This window comes from Leucopleurus acutus (genome assembly GCF_964270905.1).
Source record: "Leucopleurus acutus genome assembly, chromosome: 2".
NCBI lineage: Eukaryota > Metazoa > Chordata > Mammalia > Artiodactyla > Delphinidae > Leucopleurus > Leucopleurus acutus.
In genome coordinates, this window is record NC_139143.1 from 50,455,330 (window position 1) to 50,475,205 (window position 19,876).

Genomic DNA, 19,876 nt, shown 5'->3' on the forward strand with positions numbered 1-19,876 from the left:
GTTAAGAGGGTCCAAACACTTTGCAAACGGTTTGCTTGGCGAAGGCTCCACAGTGGGCTGGACATTTCTCGCAGGTGTTTCTGAAGACGCATGCATCCCTGCAGGGCCTGGTTTGTCAGCTGTGGAGCTGTCCACCATGAACTCTAGCTAAATGTCCGTCATGTTGCACTTAATATTTCATTGATTTCTGTGTCCAGTGAGGGCAGTCATTGGAGGTGTGTAGCTCAGGGCCAGGGGATTCATTTAGTATTTGTCTTTAACTTACGTTTTTGTGTGTGTGCCTTCTTTTGAGGATGATCTCAAGAATTCAAAGGGTTTAGCTGGCTCTTGCAGTTTGAATTGGGATTGGAATCAGAAAAGCAATTTACCCAGTTAGACTGGTGGTATAGCTTCGAGGTAAAATTTTGGTGACTTTAAAGTGAGCGAGATCTGAAATTGCATCACTTTTCTGCCACCTCCCTGCTGTGTGACCTGGGGACAGTGATTACCATTTCTGAGTCTGACTTTCCTCATCTGCATATGGGGACTAATACTAACCCTCCAGAGCTGCATTAATGATTAACTTAAATACTGTGTGTCAAATGTTTAGATCCGTGCCCAGCAAGCACATAAGGGCTCTTTGGTCTTCACAACTGTTGTAACTTTTTGATGCTACCACTGTTTGCTCTCACCCATAGGCACAGAAAGGATGGGCAAAGGAAAGAGCATTTGAGATTTTTCACATATAAAATTGCAGCCCATTCTAGTCTTATCGTGCTGGGTATCTTTCTGTATCTAATTATAAGTACAAACAAGTTTAGCATGCTTATAGGTTTTGGATGCCAAAAAAATGAGACAGTTGTACTGAAATTTTCCTTGTCCATGTTTAGCAAACTAATATGCTGCTCACAGTGAGAAATTATCAGTAGTGGAAATGTGATGTAACGGCCCAATCAAGGGTAAAGTTAGCATTTAGTATCAAAGTGAATGGAAGGTTTAGATAAGCTGCTCACCCAGCATCCAGTGCCAGCTCCATAGCATTGGGGTTAGGCGATCATATACCATCATTTGACAGCCAAGATGAGGGAACACTTGCCTGGGGACCTTCCTGAGCGTGGGGACCTGTATTACAACAGGGTCCGCTAAGGGGCCTGGTCTGGCAGGCAAGAATGATGAGGTGGAAGGGGAAAAACACATCCTTTGCATCCATCCCTGGTTCGCCATATAGACTTCGCCCAGCAGGGGACGTATTAAGCTTCATTCATGGATGGGATCAGAAATGCCACACAGTAACTGAAATTTGTTTTGTCTGGTCCTAGGAAATGATGCTTCCCTGGTTGCTCCTAAACCAGAGTTGATCTGGCTGGAATTGCTCGCTAAGCTCTAAGGCTGGCTTGTGGTTATAGGGTTTTTTGTTGTGTTTTTCCAGACTAGTGCCCAACTCTGCAAATCATGTGAGGTTGCAAGAGCTGCCTAGGAGAATATATCCTTGTATGCTTAACGCATCGTCGGCAATGAGCCACCCAGTCAAGTCCTAAGTGGCTGTAAGCTGTGCGGAAAACGAATTGCTGATGGGTGGCAGCCTACAGCTCCATTTTCAGATGTTCATTTTCTAAATTCTGGCTTTTTAAAACTCTTGGGTTGGCCATAGCCATAGCATGATAAGCCTGCTGGGTCTCAGGACTGGCTGAACATTCCTTCATTTGAAACAAGTATTTATGGAACTACTGCCAGAATAGACAAAGACTTGTTAATCTTTTCATTGAGCTTAGTATTCATTTAAATGTCTCCAGTTATACACAGACATGGATAGAGACGAACAGACGCATAGACATAAGTTGCACCCTCCCTCCTGGGGTCCCTCCCCACCTCTTCTCCTCCTTTTCACCTTCCTTCCTCCTACTGGGATGCACCCAGCTTTGCATACAGTGTCTTGTCAGCTTTCTTGTCACGCCTCTAGATGTAGGTGCCATTTGATTTGATGATTTTTTTTTAGGGTAAAAAGCATAAGTTGCAAAATAAAAATGCTAAGTCAACTCAGATGGTTGCATTCTAGTTACTCTTATGTTGAGCTCATTTAGCTGATCTTAGCATTGATCACACACATCTAGCTGCTGTTAAATTTTAGGAAGAAACACTACTGACAATGCTCCATTACCCTTGTTAAAGTACGTTAAGGTATTTTTCCTTTCATATCTGTGATCTCATTTGAGTGGTGACTATTTTGGAGCCTGAAGAGCAAACAAGCGATTATAGATTCTCTAGTTGAATGATGCTAGTTTAAGTCAGTAACATCATTGCACTTCAGTGATCATTCTTTGCAGAATTTCACAATGACTGGTATGAATGTCAGTCTTGAGATGAGTTGGAGCGGGCTTTTTTTTAATTTTATTTTTTATTTATTTATTTTTGGCTGCGTTGGGTCCCCGTTGCTGCCCACGGGCCCTCTCTAGTTGCAGAGAGCAGGGGCTACTCTTCGTTGTGGTGCGTGGGCCTCCCATTGCCGTGGCCTCTCCTGCTGCTGAACACAGGCTCCAGTCGCGTGGGCCTCACTAGTTGTGGCTCATGGGCTCCAGAGCGCAGGCTCAGTAGTTGCGGCACACGGGCCCAGCCGCTCCGTGGCATGTGGGATCCTCCCGGACCAGGGCTCGAACCCCTGTCCCCTGCACTGGCAGGTGGACTCCCAACCACTGTGCCACCAGGGAAGCCCGGAGCGGGCTTTTAGTTCTGGTTGATCTCTTAATTTGATAGCTTGTCCGTTAAGCTCATGGAAGGGAGGTAGGATCAGGACAAAGGAGAAAGAAATATAACTACAACGGACTCTGTCTTATTTTGATGATGAAATGAACATATATACATGAGCACAGCAGCTGCCAGCAAGTTTTCAAGTACTTTCTACCAGCCAGATTCTCTCTCTTCTTGAATTTGGCTTTGCTACGTTGGTACCCATCTGCTGGTAGTAACCAGACTGATAATTGAAGGCAGACTTCCAGCACTGAATTGCCAGGGCCATCTGTTTTCCAACAGTGCAGTAGGTTTTGGAGGATAGGTCTTAATTGTTTCTTTAAGATTAAAAAATTTCCCCTACTTTTCAGCTTTTCAGAGGGATATTTTTTAAGTGTGTGTGTGTGTGTGTGTGTGTGTGTGTGTGTGTGTGTTTTAAAGTCAGGCTTATGAATCGCGCCCCCCCGCCCCCCACCACCAAGGATGGGAGTTGCTTGATTCTGTCAGTTTGTAATGATATATGCCAATTCCCAGTGGTCCAGAGGGTGGCATATAATATAGGTTGAAATACTTATCAGCTGTAATATCATTGAAGGTTGAACAGCAGGTTGAGGAATATGGATAGAGGATTTATAATATTTATTATGCAAGTCATGTGGTTAATAAGAAGCATTTTTGTTCAGCATGAAAATATTGCTTCATTTTAAGACTCAGAGAAATAGACAGATCTCCCTAGAAAATAGTATGGGGCTGCGTATGTGTCTCTGCTACTCTGGCACATCGATGCATGGGTCCTTCATTTAATCAGGTACCCAAAGGACCTTTCTTCACTGTGAAATCTCCGATTCCTCCACCTAGAATTAATTCTTCCATGCTCCAGCCCTCTGATTTCCCATAGGACACGTCATCTCTCTTGAGGATGTAGTGCATCTTGGTGTGTATTAAGTGATTGGTATTGCATCGTCCCCCACTGGCGGGTACCTGGTCCTGGGGGCAGAGACTCTCTTAATTTGTAGCTGCATCTTTCATAACGCCCATTCCAACATCTTTACATTGCAGACTTTCTTAATGAACATTTATTAAAGGTAATTTTACTCATAAAGACATTCCCATAACAGTGAACCTTAAGATGGTTTTATAACGAAACATCAAAATTTGTCACGTGAATTTTTTGGTTCGTTAGCACCTCAGAACTTTGCAAATATATATGTGTGTGTATATATATATATATATACTTTTTTTGGGTTTTTTTTGGTTTGTTTTTGTTTGTTTGTTTGTTTTTGCGGTACGCGGGCCTCTCACCGTTGTGGCCTCTTCCGCTGCGGAGCACAGGCTCCGGACGCGCAGGCTCAGCGGCCACGGCTCACGGGCCCTGCCGCTCCGCGGCATGTGGGATCCTCTCGGACCGGGGCACGAACCCGCGTCCCCTGCATCGGCAGGCGGACTCTCAACCACTGCGCCACCAGGGAAGCCCGCAAAGATATATTTGATCATTCAGGTGTGATGGGGACTTGGAGCATTTGTGTTTTGGGGGAGCTTGTAAATAGGCTTTTCCTTATGAACGAACACTTTCACAACCATAGGGACATCCAGAAAGTTCAAAAAATATATTTCTCGAAGTAAAAAGATTATCATCCGTTTTGGATTCTGTGCTTTTGACTTCTATTTATAAAATCATTTTATTGAAGTAAAACTATGTAACTTCATTGCTCAAAGGGAAAGTGTGATTCCTCCCCTAGTGAGATACACACCCAGTCCCATTAGGGACCCTCACCAAGGCAGAAGTCCTAAGTTGCTTGAGCATCTGCTTGGGTGATAACTAACTAAACCTGTGCTTTAGGAAATGAAGAGGGAAAACAGCCTCCTTAAGAGTCAGTCTGAGCAAAGGGCCAGAGAAGTTTGCCACCTGGAGGAAGAACTGAAGAAGGCCAAGCAGCGTTTGAGTCAGAGCCAGAACTTTGCAGAAGAAATGAGGGGTGAGTAAATGTAGCGTTTTTGAGTTCTTTCTCTAGGCTAATGTTCCCATGAGGGAGGATGGATATCATTAGAAGCTTCTTTGAATTTTTCCATATCTTCTCCCAGAGAGATGTCTGCAGTTGATGTGGAAAAAGTTTTTGCTTTTCCACTTTTTCGTTTCCAGAGTGATAGTTGGACTTTTTTTTTTTTTTTATTGGAACACACTGAGTCCCCAGATGCCTGGTTTTCAGCACTTTGAAACCAGAAGGGTAAATATTTTCCAGACAAAAGTAAATTGTTGGGGCTGTCTCTCGCCTCAGAGTGCTATTTTGTGTCTCAAGTGTGTGTGTTAGTTACATCCAGACGGCGCATCGTCTCACCCATCACCATTTCCCTTATAATGGAAAATCCTATGTTAAATGCATGTTTTCCCAGCCCTTAGTGACTATTGTTTTGGGATGGCTTACTTGACTGAATGATTTTATTTCCTTATTCTCTGTATAGCCATAGAATGATGCTGTATACACCAAATGAATCCACTGTTCGTTTCACATTTATGTATATATAAATGTGAATGAGTCTTTCCTTACATTTATGTTCTCCCCTGAGGTATTTGCACATCTTGGATTTCTTTTAACCTGACTTGTGTAATGGGTGTCACACTTCTCTGTGACTGTTTTCTTTTTTAAATTCCAGTCTCCCTAAGACAGCTTTCAATTTTTCCATGGCAGGAGGTAGAAATGTCAATCTTCAGCTTTTTTTAAAGAAAACTATAGGAAAAGAAAGGGTTAGGGCGTTTTTCAGTGTTGGTCACCAGTATCATTATTTGAGGTCCTCACACGCGAAGTGGACTGATATCCCCTGTGGCGCTATCTCCACCAGCCTTCCACTCTCAGTATGTAGACTGAGATTAGGGGGCTAAAAATAGGAATGATTTCTAGTTACATCTGAGTTTATAATACGTGCTACCTTTTTCATCTACTATTGAGATTCACAACTTTTATTCTTCCTCAACATACTTGGGAAGCCTTCCCATCATTGTTGAATGAAAGCAGTGTGGTTATTCTCAACTAGCAGGGGCCAGTGGGCAGAGGGGAGTTTTTAGGCAGAGGACAGGTGCTAATGGAGTTTGTGACATCTTCCTGATGATTCTCATCTTCACAGGCACCACCCTCACTGTGAGGGGCCGGGATGTGGGGGGATATCGCTCACCAGTGATACTCACACGTAGGCCTCGAGAGTTACTAATATATAGCACCATATACTATTAAGATATATATATATATATATATATTAGTTGAAGTATAGTTGATTTACATGTCAGTTTCAGGTGTACAGCACAGTGACTGTGTTTTTTTTTTTTTTTTTGCTGTACGCGGGCCTCTCACTGTTGTGGCCTCTCCCGTTGTGGAGCACAGGCTCCGGACACACAAACTCAGCGGCCATGGCTCACGGGCCCAGCCGCTCTGCAGCATGTGGGATCTTCCCAGACTGGGGCACGAACCCGCGTCCCCTGCATCCGCAGGCAGACTCTCAACCATTGCGCCACCAGGGAAGCCCAGTGACTGTGTTTCATACACACACACACACACACACACACACACACACACACACACATACTTTTTCAGATTTTTTCCCCTTATAAGTTATTACAAAATATTGAGTATAATTCCCTGTAGCACTTTATACTCTAGTACTTATGCCTGATCCTATGGATTTTTTGGCTAAAGTGGCGAAGAAGTTATTTACTTTTCTGAGAAATCTGGAATACTCCATAGTATTCCTGAGATATTTCCATTTTAGTGCTGCTCTTGTCACACTTTTCTCTCCTTGAATAAGTATTTCCAAAGGGCATAAACACATACAAGGAAAAAGAATAAAAGAAAGTTTCATGTGCTTAGGAAAATAATCCCTTGGTATTTTTTTTTTTTTTTATCCCTTGGTATTTTATACAACAACACTTTCTTAAGCTGCTGAGAAAGGAGATAAACAAATGTACTGCCATCCTGAAAAGGACCATTTTCCACTGTCTTTATATAAGCTTAGATAATTATCAGGCGATCTATTTTCAAGGAGGTATGCAGGCAATAATGCCAGTTTGTACAGGACTTGAAAAGCTGTTAGTTTGTTTGGGTTTTTTTTTTGAGAGTTTAGAATTCTTGTAGAATAAATATTTATTAAAATCATGACAACTTAAAAAAATATCTTTTTTAATAGCTAAGAATACTTCTCAGGAAACCATGTTAAGAGATCTTCAAGAAAAAATAAATCAGCAAGAGAATTCCTTGACTTTAGAGAAACTGAAGCTTGCCCTGGCTGATCTGGAAAAGCAGCGAGATTGTTCTCAAGACCTTTTGAAGAAAAGGGAACATCACATCGAACAACTGAATGAAAAGTTAAGCCAAACAGAGAGAGAGTCCGAAGCTTTATTGAGTGCTTTGGAATTAAAGAAGAAAGAATATGAAGAATTGAAAGAAGAGAAAACTCTGTTTTCTCGCTGGAAAAGTGAAAATGAACAACTTTTAAATCAGATGGAATCAGAAAAGGAAAGCTTGCAGAGTAAAATTAATCACTTGGAAACCTGTCTTAAGACACAACAAATAAAAAGTCACGAATACAATGAGAGGGTAAGAACATTGGAGATGGAAAGAGAAAATCTAAATGTCGAGATCAGGAACCTTCACAATGTGATAGACAGCAAGACTGCAGAGGCAGAGACACAGAAGCAAGCGTATGGAGAACTACAACAGAAAGCCGAGTTCTCAGATCAGAAACATGAGAAGGAAATAGAAAATATGTGTTTGAAAATTTCTCAGCTTACCGGGCAAGTTGAAGATCTAGAAGATAAGCTTCAGTCACTGTCAAGTGAAATAATGGACAAAAACCAGCGTTACCAAGACTTGCATGCTGAATCTGAGAGCCTCAGGGATCTGCTAAAATCCAGAGATTCCTCTGCGGTGACAAATGAGTCTCATCAGAGAAGTCTTTTGGCATTTGAACAGCAGTCTGCAGTGAATAATTCCTTTGCAAATATAATTGAAGAACAAGAAAGCGTGCCTTCAGAAAGGAGCGAATGCCATTTAGAAACAGACCAAAGTCCTAAAAGCTCATCCATGTTACAAAACAGAGTCGTTTCTCTTGAATTTTCATTAGAGTCTCAAAAGCAGTTGAACTCAGATCTGCAAAAGCAGTGTGAAGAATTGGTGCAAGTCAAAGGAGAAATTGAAGAAAATCTCATGAAAGCAGAACAGATGCATCAAAGTTTTGTGGCTGAAACAAGTCAAAGAATTAGTAAGTTACAAGAAGACACTTCTGTTCATCAGAATGTTGTTGTTGAAACTTTAGCTGCCTTGGAGAGCAAGGAAAGAGAGTTGCAACTTTTGAATGAAAAGTTAGAAACTGAGCAGGCAGAGATTCAAGAATTAAAAAAGAGCAACCATTTACTTCAGGAATCTCTTAAGGAGCTACAACTTTTGTCTGAAACTCTGAGCTTGGAGAAAAAGGAAATGAGTTCCATCATTTCTCTTGATAAAAAGGACATTGAAGAGCTGACCCAAGAGAATGGGACTCTCAAGGAAATTAATGCAACCTTAACCCAAGAGAAGATGAACTTGCTCCAGAAAGCTGAGAGTTTTTCAAACTGTATAGATGAAAGAGACAAAAACATTTCAGAGTTATCTGACCAGTACAAAAAAGAAAGACTTACTTTGCTCCAAAGATGTGAAGAAACAGGAAATGCATTTCGGGATCTTAGTGAAAAATATAAAGCAGAGCAGGAAAAGAACTCTAAATTAGAATGCTTGCTGAATGAATGCACGAGTGTTTGTGAAGATAGAGAAAATGAATTGGGACAGCTAAAGGAAACATTTGCAAGGGAACACCAAGCATTTGTATCACAATTAGCATTAGCTGAAGAAAGAAACCAGAGTTTAATACTAGAGTTGGAGACAGTGCAGCAAGCCCTGAGATCTGAGGTTACAGATATCCAAAGCAATTCCAAGAGGGAGGCTGACAGCTTAAAGCAAGAAATCATGACTTTAAAGGAAGAACAAAGTAAGATGCAACAGGAAGTTAATGCCTTATTACAAGAGAAGGAGCACCTGATGGAATTAATGAAGACGAAACATGAGCATCAGCATCTAGAATTGGAACCAATTCAAGACTCTGTGAAAGTAGCAGAGAGGAAGATAAATACACGTCACGTTCAACTTCCGATGGACCTTGAAGTTAAAGATGCTTCTCTAGACAGTTACAATGCGCAACTGGCACAAGTAGAAACTAAAGTGAGAAACATGGAATTAAAACTTCAGGAGAGTGAGAAGGAGGAGTACCTACAGCACGAATTACAAATTGGAGGAGAATTAGAAACTGGAGATGTGCAACAAGGCACTCAGTCACAAGATATTAGCGGCCTTGGAAACTTTGAAATAGATCCAGAGGAAAAATACATTTCGGTGCTTCACGAGTTGTCAGCAAGTCAGCAGGACAATGCCCACCTGCAGTGCTCTCTACAGACGGCAATGAACAAGCTGGACGAGTTAGAGAAGATGTGTGAGGCATTGCAGGTGGAAAAGCTTGAACTCATATCTGAGCTGAACGACTCAAGATCAGAATGTGTCACAGCAACTAGCAAAATGGCAGAAGAGGTAGGGAAACTAGTAAATGAGGTTAAAATATTAAATGACGAAAATGGACTTCTCCAAGGTGAGTTCGTGAAAGAAACGCCAGAAAGTGAATTTGGTGAACAGCAAGATGAGCAGACGTCTGTGTCCTTAAATCCTTTGGACGACAGTAACTCCTATGAGCACTTGACAGTGTCAAACAAAGAAGTTCGCATGCACTTTGCTGAATTACAGGAGAAATTCTCATCTTTACAGAGTGAACACAAAATTTTGCACGATCAGCACTGCCAGATGAGCTCTAAGATGTCAGAGCTACAGTCCTACATTGACACGTTAAAGGCTGAAAATTCAGTCTTGTCCATGAGTCTGAGAAACTCTCAAGGTGACTTGGTAAAGGAGGTGATGCCAGGACCCGGGGAGAAGCATTTTCTGTCCTTGTCACTCTCTGGTGTGACTGACAGCCCCGGTAATGCAATAGAATCCTCTTTTTACAAAGATCTTTTAGAGCATATGGGAGAAACATCCCTTTTGAATAATTTAGACAGGACTGTTTTGGCAAACCAGTCCAGTGTAGAGAAGGTCTCTTGCAGTAGTCTGGAGGAGGAGAATCTGACTGAGAAAGAAATCCCCTCTGCCCCGGTGAGGAGCGTTGAAGAACTTGAGACCGTCTGTCAGATGTACCTGCAGTCCTTCAAGAAGCTAGAAGAGAAAATTGAAAGTCAAGGGATTACGAAAAATAAGGAAATCGAAGAACTCGAACGGTTACTAAGTTCTGCAAGGGAAGAGCTTGACTGTCTCAGGAAGCAGTATTTGTCAGAAAATGAACAGTGGCAGCAGAAGCTGACAAGTGTGACAGCAGAGATGGAGTCCAAGTTGGCGGCAGAAAAGAAACACACGGAACACCTTACACTTGAGCTCGAAGTAGCGCGACTCCAGCTTCAAGGTCTGGACTTAAGCTCTCGGTCTCTGCTTGGCACCGACATAGACGATGTAAGTATGTGGGACTGACATGCTATTTCTCTAATCGAGTGCCTAGTAGGCACGCAATCAATGTTTGTTGAATTGAAATCGAAATTAAATCTAAACTAAAATATTTTTAGGGTTCAAGGACATACGAACAGAATATACCAAAGTTTTGAAAAAATAAACCAGAACTTTAGGAAAGTGAGTCAACTTTATTTGAGGAGTAAATTTCTAACATTATTATCTTTAAACACTATTATATTGGACATTACTAAAGATGCTTTTTAAAGACTTCTGGAGAAAATCATGTTACAGTGTCAGAACATGTTCTTCAGGACGTCTGTGTGTTTTCATTCTTTGTGAGTTAATAAAGCACATTAAATATCAAATTGGAACTTAGGAATGGTAAGGTGATATGAATTTTAACCTCTTTTGCCTTTTTCAGACTCTTTTTAATGTTAGAGTTATAGTCATGAACCTAAATATTGGAGTTTATTATGTATTTCTGAATACCTTTCTGACAATTTGCTTGGTACAAATTTGGATATCAAATCTCTGATTTGATATCAGTCATTCAAAGAGACATTTCTTTCTTTACAGAATACGAAATTGTTTGGTTACTTACATCTTTCTCTTTTCTAGTCTACCAGCTAAACTAGTAATGGCGTACAGACAATGAGACTCACTTAATTCCCTCCCTCTACCTGTGTAAGGTAGGGAGGGCAGGTGAGAGGTGACAGCAGTTGTAGTCAAAGTAGCAGATCCCTATTTTACAGAGAAGAGAAAGTGAGGTTCAAACATGTGATTTATCCAAGAATATAGTAAGTGCTGGATCTGTGATTAAGTCCTTGGGCTGGGAATCTGGTCATGAAACCCTACTGCCTTCTCTTATCGAAGAATATCATAAATGCTGAAGATGGAAGCCGACCATTTTATGTGGAATTTGTTAGCCTCTTATTTGATAATCCCAAAGAAAATTTCATATTTAGGTTACCTACAATATTGCTAGCAAGAAAAAAAGTTTGAAATGTAACTACATCACAATTTAGATGATCACGTAACTGACCCTGAAAGGTTTGTGTTCATGTTAAATACCCAGTACCTTGCCCACAGAGAACACTTACTGAATGTTTGTTTGTGTTGAATATTTGGATGGAGAGAGGTGAATTTGGTGGGAAGAATGCCCTTTGAAGAGATGTGTTTAGCAGAAGCAAGTAGCCAGTTTCTCAAAAATAATCCTATCATTCAGCCTATTTATTCTATTTTGATTCTTCTTGAAAAATAAAGTGCCTTCTCATTATATCTTACAACTACAGGCTATTCGGGGTGGAAACGATAGCTGTGACATAAGAGAATCGGAAGACTATACTTCAGAAACTAAAGAGAGGACACCAGAGCATGAGATCCATCAGATCTGTGAAAAAGATGGTCAGCAGGACCTCAGTCTGGAGATGGAGAAAATAACTAAGACAAGTGCAATCAAACTTATAGGAGAGTTGTCCGGGGAGCAGTCCCCAGAAACCAGTCACAGGACCCCAGTGGAAGACACAACCCAGGGCTGTTCAGAATGCATTTCCCAATTGTCACTTTCTGGTCCTGATGCTTCGGTACCTATGGATTTTCTGGAGAATCAGGTAGCCATTCAGAATCTCCAACTGCAGGTAAAAGAGACATCAAATGAGAATTTGAGCTTACTTCATGGCATAAAGGAACGTGACCAAAAAGTTGAAAGCTTGCTAAATGAAATCAAAGAGTTAGACTCAAAACTCAATTTACAGGAAGTACAACTAACTACCAAGATTGAAGCATGTATAGAATTGGAAAAAATAGTTGAGGAACTTAAGAAAGAAAAGTCAGAGTTCAGTGAAAAATTGGAATCCTTTTCTCGTGATAACCAGAGAGTAGAAAGTTCGAGAGGCCTCACTTCTAACTTAGAAATGGGCACAGATAAATTGTCACATGAAGGTATTGAAGATGAGGTAGCCAAGGTGACCGACAACTGGAGAGAGAGATGTCTCAATGTGGAAAATGAGCTGCAGAGGATGAAAGCTGAGAGAGGTAGCACAGAGCATCACGCCCTCTCTGCGGAAGCCAACTTAGAGGTAGTTCAAACAGAGAAGCTGTTTTTAGAAAAAGACAATGAAAATAAGCAGAAAGTTATAAACTGTCTTGAGGAAGAACTCTTGGTGGTCACAAGTGAGAGAGACCAGCTTCGTGGAGAATTAGATACTTTGTCAAAAGAAAATCAAGAGCTGGATCAGATGTCTGAAAAGATGAAGGAGAAAATACAAGAGCTCGAATCTCATCAAGATGAGTATCTACATCTCCAAGAGCAGCTGCAGAGTTTGGAAAAGGACTCTCAGGCACTGTCTTTGGTAAGAAGTGAGCTGGAAAACCAAATCAGACAACTGAATAAAGAGACGAAATCACTCGTAAGGGAATCCGAGAGCCTGCAGACCAAACTGAGTGAATTGGAGCATGAAAAGCTGACCGTCACCAAGGCCTTGGAGGCTGCACTGATGGAGAAAGGCGAGGTCGCGGTGAGGCTGAGCTCAACGCAGGAGGAGGTGCACCAGCTGAGAAAAGGCATTGAGAAACTTAGGGTCCGCATTGAGGCCGATGAAAAGAAGCAGCTCCACATCTCAGAGAAACTGAAAGAAAGCGAGCGTAGGAACGACTCGCTTCAGGATAAAGTTGAGACCCTTGAAAGGGAATTGCATATGGCAGAAGAAAACCAAGAGCTGGTGATTCTTGATGCTGAGAATTCCAAAGCAGAGGTGGAGACCCTAAGAACACAAATGGAATTGATGACTGAAAGCCTGAAAGCTTTAGATTTAGACCTTGTCACCATACGGTCCGAAAAAGAAAATCTGGTGAAACAACTACAAGAAAAACAAGGTCAGGTGTCTGAATTACACACGGTACTCTCTTCATTGAAAAATGTATTAGAAGAAAAGGAGCGAGAGAAAATACAGATGAAAGAAGAATCTAAAGCTGTGGTGGAGATACTACAAACACAATTGAAAGAGCTAAGTGAGGAAGTAGCAGCCTTGTGTGATGACCAGGAGACCTGGAAGGCGGAAGAACAGAGTCTGGACTCCCCAGTGCAGGAAGTACATCAGCTGAGAAATAACATTGGAAAGCTGAAAGTCCACCTAGATACTAATGAAAGGAAGCGGCTCCATATCTTAGAAAAACTGAAGGAAAGTGAGCATCAGGCAGCTTTGCTTAAGGATACAGTTGAGAACCTTGAAAGAGAACTAGAGGTATCAGGAAAAAACCAAGAGCGTGTGATTCTTGAGGCTGAGAAGTCCAAAGCAGAGGTAGAGACCCTGAAAGCAAAAATAGAGGAGATGGCCCCAAATCTGAGAGCTTTGGAGTTAGATCTTGTCAATACAAGGTCAGAAAAAGAAGATCTGACAAAAGAATTACAAAAAGAGCAAGGTCGAGTGTCTGAATTAGAAACATTAAACTCTTCATATGAAAATCTATTGCAAGAAAAAGAGCAAGAAAAAGACCAGATGAAAGAAGAATCTAAAGCTGTGGTGGAGATACTACAAACACAATTGAAAGAGCTAAGTGAGGAAGTAGCAGCCTTGTGTGATGACCAGGAGACCTGGAAGGTAGAAGAACAGAGCCTGAGTAGTCAAGTAGATTCCCTTGAACGTGAGAAGGCTCAACTGCTACAGGGCCTTGACGAGGCCAAAAGTAATTACATGCTTTTGCAGTCTTCTGTGAATGGCCTCATTCAAGAAGTAGAAGATGGCAAACAGAAACTAGAGAAAAAGGATGAAGAAATCAGGATACTAAAAAATCATATTCAAGACCAAGAGCAGCTGGTCTCTAAACTGTCCCAGATGGAAGGAGAACAGCAACTTTGGGAGGAGCAAAGAACAAAACTGGAAAATCTGATGGTGGAATTGGAGCAGAAGACCCAGGTGCTGCAATCCAAAAATGACACTTTGCAGGACACCTTAGAAGCTCTGCAGAATTCTTCCAAGGATCTGGAGAAAGAGCTTCAATTGACAAAAATGGAAAAACTGTCCTTTGTTGAAAAAGTAAGTGGCTTTATCTCTGTACATTTGAATGTGTTGTCATGCGGGAGGGTCAGCCACTGTGTGAATTCTCTTTCCTTCTGGACAGCTTTTGCAGTATTGGACCAAAGTTTGTAAAGGCTTTTGGGGTCTTGAATTGTGGGGACATTGAGTTGGCTCCAGCAGTGGTGGCCCTTTGCTTTGGCACACACTTCCATGGGGCACTTGTATGGATTGCCATGGTTTTCACTGTGGCACCTGGACAGGGCAGAAGCTTTTGGGTTGTGCATGGTTCCTTTCTCACAGTACATCAGAATAGTAGCCCCCATACCCATACCCAGTTGAGAACCACTGCTGTAGAGAGTATAACAGATATCAGTTAGAATCAGTAGGGATCCCCTTTGCTGCTGCCCTGCCTTTTTTTCTGCCTTTAGGAGAAAGAACTATTAAAGATACTGATACAATTGTAACTGATAGAACCCTCGTGGCTCCCGGGGCATGTCCTGGGGATTTTGTGCTTTCAGCCCCTCTTTTGTACCTTCTCCTCGGGCAGTCTCCTGTTCTGTTAGCTGATGTTTAAAGGGGAAAATCTGCCATCTGGAAGCTCAATTATTAAAGAAAAATTAAGTTTTTGCCCTATACTTACTGACCTAGGAAAGTGATTCCTTCAAATTAAGTTTTTACTGGACAAATATTAAGAGACTGTCCAGAAAATACAATCAATCATACCTCTGTATTTTCCAAGAATTTCAAGTTTTTGTATGGCAGTTATGGGTGGAGACAGACAAACTATACCAGGCTGTTTCAATCTGATATAGGGACGAATGTAAACAATACTGCTTTAACTGGTTTTAATGAATCATAGTCATGTTTCTTGCATTTTAGCATGGCATTTGGAGAATTAGTAAGAGATCCAAGAGCTGATAGATTAAGTCACTGCCTCATACAATCTCTGATATTTAAGTTTAATTCAAATCTTTACTTCTATGAAGGATTTTAAGACTTGGTAATATTATCTTTCTTTGTCATTCCTTTCCTTATTGTTGTCTTTTATTAAATCTTGCAGAGAAGAAAAGGTAAGCTTACCAGTAGGTTTTGAGAATATTAGTTGAGTGGATTAGTAAAGGGAGAATTAGCTGGGTTTTATTTTATTATTGGAGGCTAAAGCGAATGTCGTGAATATGCCATATAAGAGTGATTAATTTGATCAAACAGACAACCATAAGCAGATCCTAACGAAGAGGAAATTTCAGGTAAACACAATGACTGTGAAGGAAACTGAGCTGCAGAAGGAAATGCTTGTAATGGTACAGAAAACGACGGAGCTGAAAGAAGAATTTAGTAGGGAGAAAAACAGGCTAACTGAAGATTTAAAATTAGTGTCGGAAGAAATGAAGAGCAGAAAAGTAAGTTTCTCTGTGACAGATTCATTACACTCTGATAATTCTTGTGCACTCTCTCCTTGTTTGTTTTTGTTACGACCTTCTGTAATGTACTAAACTTTTCTTTTAGCTTTTGAAAAGAGTAACCCAAGCTCATGTCACGATCAGACCTGAAGTAATTTTCTCCATCCAGCACTGTCATGAGCCCGGAAGGAGTCAGGCGAGGCCCCTGAACACATGAAAATACCTGTCATGGAGCCCAAATATTTTTTTCATAGAAGATGACCCTTGTAACTACATTAATGCATACCAGAAATGGATTTCATGCTGCTTTCAGTAGGCTGTTGTCCTAGCCTGCCACAGATTACAAGCCAGAACTTGCTAGAGACAAATGCACTGATCTTGCAAAGAACTAACAAAGTAACAGAAAGAAAGTCATAGTAAGATGTAAAGTTGGAGCAGTCTTGGGGTGCTATTTTAGGGCAGGTTGTGGCAGAACTATAGCGTTTGGGCTGCCACTCCCACTGCTGGTCTCGTAATAGACATTGCTCATTCATGCGCTTTCTCCTGAATCTCTTTAACACCAAGTCTTAGGTAGCAGCTACCATGCATGCAAATGGTAAACACTCCTATATTCATGTAGTCCTTGTGCAACTTCATTCCTAAGTAATTCTCAGAAAAGGACAGCAAAATATAATTGTGATTATGACCCAGAGTAATCACAAAAAGTTGAAACGATATTTGTAATGGCCTGTATAAGGAGTTGGGGAAGTTAGTGCTTTTCTTTAAATGTGGTATTTAATCTAATGAACATTGAAAAGCTTTGGCATTTAATCTCAGCAATTGGCTTATGGAATTTTCTGGCAATGCTGTGTGGAAGGAGTTCCTATGGATGATATTTGAGTCCTGCATCTGCTAAAATCTCCTTTGGTACTGAGCAGCTTGGGAGTATCCCAAGTATATTGTTATTTGTCTTTCATTTATAGGCTCTACTATAAAGGAAAGCTAGGTGTTCAGCCCCAAGGCCATACATATGAGTTTGTTAGTCTGCAATGGCTTTATTCATTCTATAAACACGGCTAAGGTCAGAGGATAGAATGGACGGCGATAGCTGTCCTGTGGTTCTTCCTGCACCCATAGAACTTACCATCTTGACATACAATAAATCATTAAATAGGAAATATATCGAATAATCATAAACTGTTAAGTGCTATAAAGGAAGCAAGATTCTTCACTGCAGAATATTTGGGAAGTGGAGTGTGGGGTAAGGAAGAACCTAATTTAGATGGCGTGGCCAGAGAATGTCACGTGCAAGGCAAGGAGTCAGCCACGTGGAGAACAGGGCAGACGAAGGAGCCTTCTAGGTCTAGAGAGCAGAGTGGTAGAATCTCTGAAATTAGAAAAATCTTTGTACATTTTAGAAATGGAAAGGTAGCCATTGTGTCTGGAGTCAGATGGAAAATAATAGGAAAGAAGGTTGGAGCAGTAGGAAGGCATGGTAAAGAACTAGAGTAGAATCTAAAGTGACACCAAATACATGAGCTTGGAGATTGAAGGAAACGTTTAGGGTGGATACAAGAATTGGGCTAGTTCAGAATATAGGTAGTGTTTAAAAAATTATGGGAATGGTAGAAAACATAGATGGAGAAGAGAAGATGGCTCAGGGCCTAGCCCAGATGCCCTCCAGCATGTAGGGTGAGGAAGAACCAGCAAAGAAACTGAGAAGACAAGATGAGGCAAACCAGGAGAGTGTCATGTTCTAGAAGCCACGCATGGAGGCTGTCTCAAGACCGAAGGAGTGGTCAGCGGCAGCACATACTTCCTGGAGGTCGAATGAGATGAGGGCTGAGGAGTCCTCCTGGGATTTGCAACATGGAGCTTAACGATGCCGTGAAAAGCCATTTCAGGAGGAGCTGAGATGAAAGCAGGTTGGAGTGGGTTGAGGGTGAACAGTTGCTGAGGAAGTGGACACAGCATGTATATAAACATGTATAGAAACAGCTATTTGGGGTCAGGCACGGAGAAGCCAGATACCTCTAGGGCTGCAGTTTTGTTTTGTTTTGTATTTTGCGGTACACGGGCCTCACTGTTGTGGCCTCTCCCGTTGCGGAGCACAGGCTCCGGACGTGCAGGCTCAGCGGCCATGGCTCACGGGCCTAGCCGCTCCGCGGCATGTGGGATCCTCCTGGACTGGGGCACGAACCTGCACCCCCTGCATCGGCAGGCGGACTCTCAACCACTGTACCACCAGGGAAGCCCTAGGGCTGCAGTTTTGATAGTCCTGCACAGTGAAGGGAGAGAAGGGCAGAAGAGTGGGGCCCTTTGGAAGGAAATTCTTAAACTGATAGAAGATGGAATCTAAGCTGGCCAAGGAAGAAAACATAAGTCTGGAGGGGCTTGAGTGTGAAGGTGGTGGTGATGCTGCTAATGAGGTCAAGAAATTACTGCACTAGAAGTACTTAAATAAGTGAGCCTGGGAGCCTAGGAGGGTTTGGTCCAGAGTGTTTTAGTAGCGAAGTCCAGGTTTCAGAGACTCTGTGTTCCCCGTGGATGTAACCTTGGGCTGGAGCAAAGGAAATTGCCACTGGAGGTGAAATCGCCATTTAAAGTGAATACAGTCATCCCTTGGTATCCACGGGGCATTGGTTCCAGGCCCTCCCCAGATTCCAAAATCCGCAGATGCTCAAGTCCCTTATATAAAATGGCATAGTGTTTGCATATCACCTGCACACATCCTCCTGTATACTTTAAGTCATCTCTACATTACTTAAAATGCCTAATACTACCTAAATAGTTGTAAATACAATGTTAATGCTGTGTAAAAAGTTGCTGGTACACAGCAAATTCAAGTTTGGCTTTTTGGAAATTTCTGGAATTTGTGTTTTGGAATATTTTTGTTCTGTAGTTGGTTGAATCAGTGAATGTGAAATCTGGGGAAACAGAGTGTTGACTGTACATTGCTAGGGACTTATAGCACTAATTCTCTATAGATTGTCTTGCCTGTAAACTATTACAGGCAAGACAGTACTCAGTATTTTCTAGATATAGATATATATATCCAGTATTCAGTATTTTCTAGATGTTGATATATATATCCAGGCTCTTAATTATCTTCCCATGATTTTATTATTTTTCTCATTAGGGTCAACTGGAGGAGCTCATTCTAGAAAACAGTGAACTGAAGAAGAGTTTGGATTGTGTACACAAAGACCAGATGGAAAAGCAAGGGAAGATGAGAGAAGAAATAGCTGAATATCAGCTACGGCTTCAGGAAGCTGAAAAGAAACACCAGGCTTTGCTTCTGGATATAAACAAACAGGTAAAAATGTGTGGTCTGGTGACTGGGGGAACTGGAGAGAGTGTGTTGACCATGGTGATGAGGCATTTTTTCCAAGAAGGTCAGTGTTCTGCATTATTATGATGATGTATAATCCTGTGAACATCCCATCCTATTAAGTTCCATATCTTTCCACCAGTTACTTGCACATGTCTTATTTTATGACTTGATTTTTTTAAAAATACATTTCCGTCTTGGAGTAGAATAGTAAGGGAGTTGCAAAGACCATTTGAAATGGTCCCCGGATCAGCAGTTTTCTTTTTTGTTTGTTTTCTTTACAATATTTTCACCTGAGCCTCCTGGCTAAAGTAACATTTTTCTGCCCTAGTATGAAATGGAAATCCAGACATATCGAGAGAAATTAACTTCTAAGGAAGAATGTCTCAGCTCCCAGAAGGTGGAGATAGACCTCTTAAAGTCCAGTAAGGAAGAACTCAATAATTCTCTGAAAGTGACCACTGAGATTTTAGAAGAATTGAAGAAAACCAAGGTATGTTCACTTATCATTACTTCATGACTTAGAATGGTTCATACGTCTAACAGTGGTTTTAACAGTATGAAATTAAGTGCTTTCATTTTAATTTTCATGAAAAAAGTTTTTTGTAATCATAAATAATACCATTCATCACTTGTCTGCTGAGTTGTTTTTAAAAATTAGAGGATAGCCTGCAGTTCCATAGCTTGAATAAACTTCATTCATTGCTCAGTGAATCCTTTCAGAGTAGAGGATGTCAGAGACTTCTTGAGATGGATATGAAGAGCAAGCCAATAACAGATCAGGGCAGGCCCCTCCAGGTGTGGATAATAATAATTTGGTGGTGAAAGTCTTGCATGACTGGTCTTCAGGTTCACTGCTGTCACCAAACCCACTTTACCATG

The 19,876-nt window shown here is 41.4% G+C and overlaps 1 protein-coding gene across 2 annotated transcripts in view; it reads left to right on the forward strand.

Moving 5' to 3' along the window:
* Window positions 1-19,876, forward strand: part of CENPF (centromere protein F) — a gene marked incomplete at both ends in the record, with an annotated part of 57,482 nt that overhangs the window by 27,351 nt on the left and 10,255 nt on the right. The window contains 6 exons of one of the 2 annotated variants that reach the window (XM_082834156.1): window positions 4,544-4,679; window positions 6,877-10,271; window positions 11,561-14,302; window positions 15,532-15,684; window positions 18,803-18,979; window positions 19,326-19,487. In XM_082834156.1, coding sequence (XP_082690282.1) covers window positions 4,544-4,679; window positions 6,877-10,271; window positions 11,561-14,302; window positions 15,532-15,684; window positions 18,803-18,979; window positions 19,326-19,487 — 6,765 coding nt within the window. The remainder of the gene's footprint in view (window positions 1-4,543; window positions 4,680-6,876; window positions 10,272-11,560; window positions 14,303-15,531; window positions 15,685-18,802; window positions 18,980-19,325; window positions 19,488-19,876) is intronic. The other variant, XM_082834157.1, reaches the window with a different exon arrangement.